The sequence below is a fragment of the Mchenga conophoros genome, linkage group LG22 (genome assembly GCF_057382185.1).
Source record: "Mchenga conophoros isolate Kocher_MC1m ecotype Shallow Benthic linkage group LG22, M_conophoros_male_GT1.1, whole genome shotgun sequence".
NCBI classification, from domain to species: domain Eukaryota; kingdom Metazoa; phylum Chordata; class Actinopteri; order Cichliformes; family Cichlidae; genus Mchenga; species Mchenga conophoros.
In genome coordinates this window covers 23,267,806-23,278,367 of record NC_140546.1, presented here as the reverse complement: position 1 = coordinate 23,278,367, position 10,562 = coordinate 23,267,806, and the positions used below count along the sequence as shown (strand labels likewise).

Below are 10,562 nucleotides of genomic sequence, written 5' to 3'. Positions count from 1 at the left end.
TGTTCCTCACTCGCTGCTCTAGGTTTGGATTCTCTGAAACACTTTAGGAGAAATATGCACCCCTTTAGATGAGGGAGAAAAAAAAGTTACCTCAATGACTACCCCAGGGTAATTTACAGATGTTTTTGCTCCAATAAGTAGTCACAAGTCACATTCTGGGTACTATTGGGGTCATTAGGCTCTGAGACTTTTGTTTTTCCAAGGGCTACCCCCCTTTTAAAATTCATATTTCATAAGAAGCAATCCAGACTTATCCATAATTCAGAAACGTCTGACTGAGGGGGGTGGGTGCGGTTTGGTGGGTGGCCACAGGGCTGAACAGAGCACCCTGGGGAACCCTGTCACACCACCAGACTGTGACAAAAACAAAAAACTGTGACCAGGAGATGATGGGCTTGTTGCCAGGGAAAGACAGGCAATCCAACCCTGACTGAAAACTAGCAGCCACAGACAGGCTTATGAGGCCTGGGAGCAGCAGCTGCAACCGGTATGTTGCCTGTCTGTACCTCCACACAGATCACCAAAGTATGACAAACAGGAAGTTTCAAAATAAGCAAGAGATGGAAAAACATTAACAGCCTCAAATGATAACACATTTCAACTTTTATTTATCAACAAACCCTGAAAAACATGAACAGTAACAACCCTAACAGTGCTGTGCCCAGGCTCTCTGAACAAAACAACACAATCATGTCTGCGCACAGCAACAAGACCTCAGAGGTCAATCTCCATATGTAACTACACAGAACTGGGTCAAAGAAAAGCCGTGATGTACACCACACACCGATGTGCATTTTCAATCACACAAAGCTACTTCTACTATTAAACCTCAAACACATTTTAAGTGCACTTACTGGAAGAAAAATGCCTAAAAACATTTCTCAATTATGACATATCTGTAAAACACTTTGTGTAAACTGCACTAAAATCCCAAAACAAATACAAACTAAACCCTAACAGTGAACCTTGTCTTAAAGAGATGAAATACAGCATATTGTTTTAAATCATGTCCTTCATTTTTTAAGTATGAGTTGATTAATGAGTTAATGTAAACAAAAATTATGCCGTGATTGTCCTCGAGTGTGGAACCACTGGACAAACATTAGACCAATGATGAAGATGAGAAGTAAGTAATAATGATGAGGCGACTGAGATTGGTTTACTGCCTCAACCTACACCCCATGAATCTAAATAAACAACCAAAAAAAAAAAAAAAAAAAAAAAGGAAACAAAAGGAGGGTGGTGCGCTCCAAATTAATGGAATGACCAAGTGCTCTTATGCTATAGTAAACAAGTTAATGAAGATTATTAATCTGAGGAGCATTAGACCAGAACTTGAGTTAGAAGACAAATATGCCAATGCTGAAAAAAACAGATTGAGGTCAAGACATTGTAGTAATATACAAATATATACATATGTACAGAGAGCCCAAGCACAGGATAAAACCCTCCAACCAAACATTTAAAATAATTCCAAAAGTAAATTAAAACTAAAATATAAATAAGCACAAAAGGTGGGCTTAAAAAAGTCGTCCCGTTCTATGTTTGGGATACTTAAAAAGAAAGAAACAAACAAAAAAAAAGTGATCCCATGTGCCAGCTGGTTTGGTGAGGGTGCTTTGCTCTTCCTGTGCTGTCACTGTGATCCATGTGGGTTAAAAGCAGCTGACTGCAGGTCAGCACTACAAATTGTAATTGTGGGATGAGATTAGCTGAAGTGTAAAGATCATGCAGTTTGGTGTTAAAATGGCTCTCAAACGTTTGAGGCATGGAATGAGAGGCGAGGGCATTTGGAAAACAGCCTGAAGAGTTGGGTTACTCCAGATGTCCAGAGTATCAAGGTGTAATCTTGTCTAAATTCTGACTCCCTGAGGCCTGCAGAGAAAGGACAAATAAATAAATCGCAAGTAAGTAAAGTTGTTTTCCCAAATCACACAGACAAACAGAAAAAGTATTTTTAAAAGCGTTGGTCAAACATTTTTGCTTTGTGTGACTTCAATAAAGATGAACAAAGTTCTTAGGAAAATACAACCATTTGCAGTGGTTCTGCTTTACCTGGCATGGTTCTCAGTAGCTGTGGACTACAGCACAGTCAGCATGGTCTGGACTCCACAGTCCACAAAGCTCTGGAAACAAAGTGTAACACAAGAAAAAGAGTTTGGTGGAATAATCCTATAGATGTGCTTCAAAGACATGAACAACTACAAAAACAAGCACAAACAGAAAAGCACTAGATGTGTCATGAATTGTCAAGCCCACAAAATTAACTTTTGTGGAAAAAAGGGAAGGTTAGAGTGCATTGTTGAGCCATTCTTCAGGATGCCAACACAGGCCAGACAACACCATCTAGTGGTGTACATGGACATCACAGTTCTGGACAACAATGACTTTTGTTCCTAGGGGGGCAAACCAAAAACGGAGGGAAAAGAAAAGAAGGGAAAAAACGAAAAAGAAAAAACAAGGTTCATCTGCAATAGTTAACCAATTCTCAAAGAACATCTGTTTAGTCTTTCTTTTTAATGACTTCTATTCTTACTCCTATTCAATGCAGTCACCTGATTGACAGGCCGTGTCCTCTGGTCCGGCGTCCAGGGAGGTGGGGTGTACTGCGTATGAGGGGAGAGGCGTCAGCTGTCAAACAGAGGGCAACAGACAAACCCAGACTCGCTACTATAGGAGGACGGGAGGGTATGTTGGATTGTGGGGTAAGCAGGGCCAGGTGTACTTTAACCAGATTGAACCCCTCATCTCACATGCAGGAGCATATGTGCAATGGCTGCGAGACCCTTTGTGTGGGGGTGTGTGTTTTTGTGTGCGTGTACCTGATAGGCATAGGCATTCTGCGCGTAATTCACTGGCATCTGCGGGATCATGACCCCTCCAAAGTTGGCATAGGAGTATGGCTGCAATCAAAGCCAGTAACAACACATGAAACCACAGCACAGAGTTTGTAGAGCCAAACAACATACCATTTACTGAATAACCGGCCAATTTGGAGATTATTTATAACAAAGCTACTTACAATTGTTGCCTTTTCAATTAAAGTTATACATTATTGTACACTTTGCAACTTTATTCTTTGTGAGGATGAACCAACTGTCTCAGCAAATACATGTTCCATTTTATATTTCAGAAGTATTATCACTGGAGAAAACACAAAACATATACATATATATATACACACACACACACACACACATATACACACACACACACACACACACATATATACACACACACACACACACACACACACACACATATATACACACACACACACACATATATACACACACACACACACACACATATATACACACACACACACACACACATATATACACACACACACACATATATATACACACACACACATATATATACACACACACACATATATATACACACACACACATATATATACACACACACACATATATATATATATACTTAAAAAGAGACTCCAACTAAAAACAAAAACAACATGACAATAAAATTCTAAACATTTTACAAATTACAATGATAAAACTTGAATAGCTCCGTTTGTTAAACTCACATTCATTAAAATAGGTTAACAACTTCACTGAACATCATCGCACTAGTTTCTTGGCATTATTCCATCCATGCATGCTTTTTTTCTCCAGTAATTGCATGGAGTTTCTCAGCTGTGACTGACAAATCACATTGCCCTCATCTTCCACCTGTTTTCCTCCTTTTCTAGTGGTCTGTTGCCGTTTTTCCCAACCACATTTATTTTGATGTAAAAACTTCTTTTTTTTCTCCCCCCACTTGTGCTGTTTCACTGGATACAACAAGTACCATCTCAAATGTTTCAGCCTGCTTTTTACTTTATCCCCCATAAAAACCACCACCAGTCCCAAGGAAACACTATTGTATCAATTTCTACATGGAAATTCTTTTGTTTTTGCTCAAGCAGCCGCCTGACTTGTGTTTTACAATAGCTTTGGCACTTTCTTGATGATCAATCTAAAGGTAACCATGTTTTCTTATCTAAAATTGGTGGTTATGGTAATATGTAGTTTGTGAGCAAGCGCTTATCGATTACAAATGATCAGCATTTAACAACATTCAATAACAATCTGAAGGTAATTTCAGTGTAAGATACCTGATTGTATGGGTTGCCTCCGTTTATGATGGGCGAAGGTTGTGGCACCCCACCTCCCATGGGTGAGCAGCAAGCACAGTAGAAGTACTGGGTGGGATTCACCCAAGGAGCGGGGCCAACCAGACGCGACGGCATCGACCCTGGATGTGGGGTGGGGGGAATCAGTTTGGCATTAACATTATAAACCCTATTTAGTGAAAACAGAACAATAAGTACATGCACTACCCAACAAACAGAATACATACGAGAGACCCTTTCTTTCATGATGGCAGGGCCCAACTTGAGTTTCCGTCCCTTAAAACTGATCTGTTGCTATGGCAAAAATATTTACAGAAAATATATATTATTATTATTATTCCACATTAGACATATGCATAGACACAAAATAGATCCAATGACGGGCTTCTTACCTCAATGACTGACTGAATGTTGACATCTTCACTGAAGTACACAAATCCATAACTAGGAACAAACACACAAAATAAATCAGAATATCCAAATATATCAAAGAAGTAATAACATTCAGTCTGAAATGTAAGTAGATTAATAAACTTCACTAATACTTCTACATGTTCAATAATCTGATCATCACACTCCAAAATTTAACCTCAGTACGTTGAAACAGAAAGTGAAGCAATAGTCATTTCATTACCTCTTCAAAATCTGGGAGCAAAACCCGAATTACTCTGAACAGAAAAAACTTACCCTTTGCAGATTCCTCCACGGTATGTGATAATCTTTACTTCCTTAACAGTACCATATCTTGCAAAGAAGTCCCGGATTTCATTTTCATCCACCTAAAGATTAAAACAAGTGAAGAGAGAAACCAGATTTTTAGCAGACTGGTAACCTGTCCAGGGTGTATCACACCTGACTCCACAGGCTCCTGACAAATCTCTTCGTTTTCATGTGATTTTCAATAGATTTATAAACAAAATTCTTAAGAAAATACCCAGAAAAGTCCTATTATTCCCAGGCCATCTGAGAGATGTAATCTCTCCAGCATGTCCCAGGTCTGTTCTGGGGTCTCCTCCTCCTTTCAAGTAGTGTCTCTACTGTGAGCTGCAGTGCCTGGCTATTGCCACATGTTCTAATTAATACGTTTTAAAAGAACCATGTAGTTTGTTTTTTTTTCTTCTCGAAATGTGTGCGGTTAAAGAAAGCAAATTATTTTTCTTTAAATTTTTGCTCGATATGTTAAACCCCGCCCCAAAAAAGGATTATACACAATTCACCAAATTTAGAGTGGCATGTATGTATAATTTTAAGTGATTTAAATTTTAATTATTAATAATTTTTAATGTCATATTTTAGCTTATATTGGTAAATGGGCTCTAGTAAACAGGATTCACAAATTGTAACATAAAAGAAAAAGAAATTACCTCTTTTACAAGCATCCTTAATAGTCTGCGTTTTTCTACCCTACTCTGTGTTCCACACTATAATCAATCGAGTCCTTTTTAGCCACTGAAAATACATTCGTATCACTGTTTTGTTGCTTTTCTTGCAATTTCTGCTGCCCTATGACCAGCTCTGTCTTGAAATTAACACTTCTAATATTAACTAGTATTAAGCTAAATAAGTAAAGGATATTCAAGAGTTCAAAAAACAACTGCTGCTTCTGCCCTATGAAAGGAGTATTCTGTGTGACTCAAAATGACTTTTTATCAGTAATGAGATATGTTAGCGTAAAGGTCAACAAGTCTTTTACAACAACTTAAAATACTGGCGTTTTTTGGCAAATGTCGGATAATACTTTCTGGCTTGACAGCTTCGGCATTACCTTCATGTCGATCCCGCCAACAAAGAGGGCATTAGGAGTCAATTTGCCCTCAGGTAAGATGTATCCATTTGACAACTTCAAAGAAGATAAGGTCTGGTTAGCGCTTCTGGGCTTGTTGATATCCTTAAAATTTAAAAAAGAAAGAAAACAACAAACAAGCCATTTCAATTCACAAGCTTATATTTCGGGAATATACCTATCTCTACAAGATCGCGAGTGTGCCTAACATGCGTTCGCTACTCGGAACTGCCACCATGTGATGGCTGCTGGCCCAACCACTAAAACCAATTTAAAAGTGCAGACTTATTTAAGTTACAAAACTTTACTGTAGATTTAGCATTAACTACCCTTGTAAAGATCATATAGTGTCTAAGCCTTATTTTTAATGCGATTTCCCGCAAAAAAAAAAAATCAGCTTGTTCAGGCACTGATGCTAGCAGTAGTGCACCGAGGTCTTCGACATATAAATCTTTAAAAAAATAGAAACTACAAAATAATAAAACAGTATGAAAACACAAGTTTGTTTCGTAAGCCATGTAATTTATGTTAACATTACCTTTTTTCCTTTTTTTTAACAGTTATTGTTAAATGTGGCTTAAATGGGCTGTTAGCTAAAGCAAGTGCGCCTTTTTAACTTTAGCAGGCAAGGTCAAGCTATCAACTAGCTAGCTAAGAGAAAGTTAGCACAGTGATGACTGGTGAGCCGCCGTACCAATTAAGAAGTTAACAAGTACAATAACCTGCATCACTAAGACTGTTGTGCTACACTTTCGGGTGCAGAAATTTAACAGTGGAACTTACCATGTCTAAAACCTGACCAGACACACTGAAAGGTACGCCGTCGACCTTGTTCTGCCCGACAACAGTGACCTCCACCCGTGGTGAAACCACGCCCACCCAGTCCACGTGACTAACTAAAGCAGGACGTGAGTAATGTCATTATTTTCATAATTTTGTTAAGTTAAATAGCATGGAATAATGAAATAGCTGCAAATTAAAATCTCTCAATCGTATGTAAACTTATATGAAAAGTTTTGATGACTCACAATTTGACTCGGTGCTGTGTTTTACATATGCAACAGAATTTATGTGAGATATATATATATATATATATATATATATATATATATATATATATATATAGTATTTTGTATTTTGCATGCACTATATGTATTCATCGTTTTATATCAATGTTAATGCTATATCAGAAGTATATTTGATGTGTGGTATATTCTATCATAAGACATTTTGTTCGGATACCGTCCCGAATGAGATCAACGGTGTTTCAGTTTATGGTACATGATGATTATTCTTGATTTAAAGCCTTGACAGAGCAAACGGTAGCCTGAGGTAGAGTGTGTGCAGATATGTGCAATATGTGAGTGGCGGATTAATACGTGCTACAACCGCAGCATTTCCAAGCTACAGGTTACAACAGCTGGACTTTTAAATTGAAAATCTAACCTGGCGCTGCTCAAAAATCTGCCAGTGTTGCCAACTTAGCGACTTTGTCGCTATATTTAGCGAGTTTTCAGACCTCCTTAGCGACTTTTTTTTTTTCTAAAAAGCGACTAGCGACAAATCTGGCGACTTTTTCTGGTGTTGTCGGAGACTTATTTATGACGACTTTTTGCTGTGAAAACGCGTATCGCTCTCAACAAGCAGCGGGTGCTGCCGTGGGCATCTCGCCCGTGCCAGAGTGTTCACAGGTGGAGGATAGTCCTCCCCCAGCTGCAGGAGTTGTTCACACCTATGCGTCCAAACTGCAAATGAATCGCGCATGAGCGAAGCCGCTGCTCCCGCCCTGACCGTTCAATTCTTCTTTTACTGTTATGTTGTTTTGTGGTGCCTATTTCGGGCACTTTTGCCGGTTTTCTGAGAAACCATCCTACTCTGACAAAACGTCCTACCCGTATTATAATTTGACAGTGACTTGCTACTAAACCTAACCCTACCCATAACCTTAAGAAGTATTCCGGATGGGTGAAAGAAAAAGAAGTTAATTCGGCGTTGGTGTAGTGCGCATGCTCCGCGTCTGCGCAGAAACATTGGGCAGGATGTTTTTTCAGGTAGGATGGATTCCCAGAACACCTGTCCAAGCCCGGATAAAGGAGCAGGGTTGGAATTGTGACATTAAAAAAAACAATAATTGCCAAAAGAAAATTAATTTGTAGTTCTAAATACATTCTACATGCATTTAGGACGTTTTCACTGACTTTATGTGACCAATTATGCAAATTAGGCGATGACGTCATTTAGCGACTTTTAGGACAGCCAATAGCGATTTTCCTTACTGAGGAGTTGGCATCACTGAATCCTGCTAGCATAACATTACAAAGACCGAAACGAGGTAACTGACAGCACACCTGCATTTTTCCGGCTTTAGTCTTTAAATCTGACAAGATGTGAATGTGAATTTATATCATTTTTGCTTCTATAGTCACAAGTTCCCATGCTTTTATTTTCCTTTGTAACAGAAAAGCTGAACAAAATGGAAAGGCTGAAAAAAGTAAAAAAAATAAAACTAAAAAATTACTCTGCCACGGGTCGCTGAACTCTACTTGGTTTATAGGGGAGAGAGAAATTGGGTTAAAATATAGGCTTGTCAATGTCCACAGAATATACGTGATGGTTAATGGATAAATTTAACGTTGGCTTCCAGTTTATAAACATTTGGAAGGGAAAACTTTGTCGTGTTGGTTCCAGCAACAAACAAAAGGCTCTGGCCTCTAACTGCATCAGTTCCTTCTTTCTTGCCTATGCATTTATCCTTCTTTAATTTACAGCATGTTTGTAATATTTCTTTTATCAGTTAATCCTAATTGAAAAATAAGCACTGACAGATCAAAACAATTGGTTTATGCAGAATGCAAATTACGGTAATAAAGCTTTAAGTGTGTGTTTAATTGTCTTTGTGTTCCAACCAATGCTTCCTCTAAGCTGCGTGCGTGCGCAATTGCGCACTGCTGGCACGGTCTCTGCGCACAGAAAATCTGCGTTGTGCACAAAAAAAAAATCTAACCTGAATTGAAATTAAAATAAATACGTTAACAATTCTGTTTTGCAGTGTTAGTCAGTAAGTGACTGGCTGCTCCTGTATGGGATGCCACCTTATCCCATAGTCCAGCTAATAATGCGATTCACATTCGTATATACGCAGCTAATCAACGTCGTTGACAGGCTATAGCTGTGTCCCAATTCAGGGTCTGAACGCTTGAAGTACGCGCACTACGCGTACTATGTACGGTGCGTACTATAAGTACGAGAAGTACGGAAGTGAGAGGCTTGTGAAATGGGACGGACTAGCCTTCGTTGGGCTGTTCAGGTTGCCTAGCAACCATGATACTAACCGCGAGAAACGTTTCATACAGCATTGTTTGACATAAATGAAGGAGAAACAATGTTTTGTTGGTCATTCGTTTTTGTCATGACATCATTTTGATTAGTTGAGTATCTGAGGCTGAGACCACGGGACTGTAAAACATGATAGTTGGGCGTCATTTCTGTACTAAACAGTCATTTCAAGATTAGTTACTAAATAACAATTAGCTAATGTTGGTCATGAGACTAAAATCATCTCACTGTGGTAATGTAAATATAATATGTATTGTCAGATTATTATGATATAGATAGATAGATAGATAGATAGATAGATATTACATCACTGAGCTTGAACTCTGGGTCAAAGATTCAAGTTGCAGTTATTTATATTTCCTATCACCTTAAATCTTCACTCAAAGACAAGTATCTTTGACAGTGTATATATAGATTTATTATACATATGAGACAAGTATTGTTCGTTTAATATGTTGGCATTATTACATTTGGCTCAATGCTTACATATATGTGTAAAAAGGAAAATGTACGAGCTGTGAAAACTGTTTCTGATAGAATGAAGAGTAGACTGATATATTAAATATTCCTTTATTGGGTGAGAAAATCAGACCATGTCATAACTGCTTAAAGTCATACAGAATAGATATCAGAGCCTTAAACAGGCTGACTTCTGCTAAATGGGTCAAACTGGGCAGAAAGTCTACAAACACATAACATCCTTATAGAATATGATGTAACACTATAGATCAACTTACCTCAGAATATATAAAGCATATAAACAATTACAGCAATATGATGCAACAAACACAGCAGTGCTACTAATCCAAAATACTCAAAGCTTCATAGAACTGAAACAAACATTTATTTTTAGGTCCATTCTGCTGCTGATACATATTGAACTGAATATTAAACTTGTTTCTGCCTTTCATAGTGTTTCACTTGAAGGCCCTGAGTACTTTCTCCCACACTGAAAACACTGGAATGTAGGGGTGCAACGATACACAAAATTCACGGTTCGGTTCGGTTCGATACTTTGGTGTCACGGTTTGATATTTTTTCGATACAAAAAATGTTCATGCCTTTTTAATTTGTCATTTATTAAAATTATAAATATATATTTTAACTCAAAAGTACAGTTTTTAAATTTAACCCTAACCCTTGTGCGTGTTTTTTATTTTGACAGCAAATGCGCACCTGCGGACCACTTATGTGCAGCCCTGGTTATTTAGCTCATCATATCGCAGCCACAGAAATTCTTTTGTCCATGAAACCATAAAGCTGCACTTTCTTTTTGCCTTATAGTCTGATTTGTCATAA

General features: G+C 38.1%; 1 protein-coding gene and 1 pseudogene across 1 annotated transcript; one reads left to right on the top strand and one right to left on the bottom strand.

The window, feature by feature from the left end:
* Positions 1-591: 591 nt before the first annotated feature.
* dazl (deleted in azoospermia-like) lies at positions 592-6,818 on the bottom strand. Its single transcript, XM_085262746.1, has 10 exons — positions 6,711-6,818; positions 5,910-6,032; positions 4,832-4,923; positions 4,537-4,588; positions 4,372-4,438; positions 4,127-4,266; positions 2,823-2,903; positions 2,556-2,606; positions 2,056-2,126; positions 592-1,875 (listed from the first exon to the last, which is right to left on the bottom strand). The coding sequence occupies exons 1-9, from the start codon at positions 6,711-6,713 to the stop codon at positions 2,082-2,084; spliced, it is 654 nt and encodes a 217-aa protein (XP_085118872.1). The 5' UTR covers positions 6,714-6,818; the 3' UTR covers positions 592-1,875; positions 2,056-2,081.
* Positions 6,819-8,400: 1,582 nt separating this feature from the next.
* Positions 8,401-10,562, top strand: part of LOC146549504 (dynein axonemal heavy chain 3-like) — a 30,393-nt pseudogene continuing 28,231 nt past the window's right edge.

Bases quoted from the DNA above. Each gene is read 5' to 3' on its own strand.
- dazl (XM_085262746.1), bottom strand. The intron at 4,924-5,909 runs GTAATGCCGAAG...TTTAATCTTTAG, and splicing joins TTGGCGGGATCGACATGAAG to GTGGATGAAAATGAAATCCG. The intron at 2,904-4,126 runs GTATCTTACACT...CTTTGATTGCAG, and splicing joins GAGGCAACCCATACAATCAG to CCATACTCCTATGCCAACTT.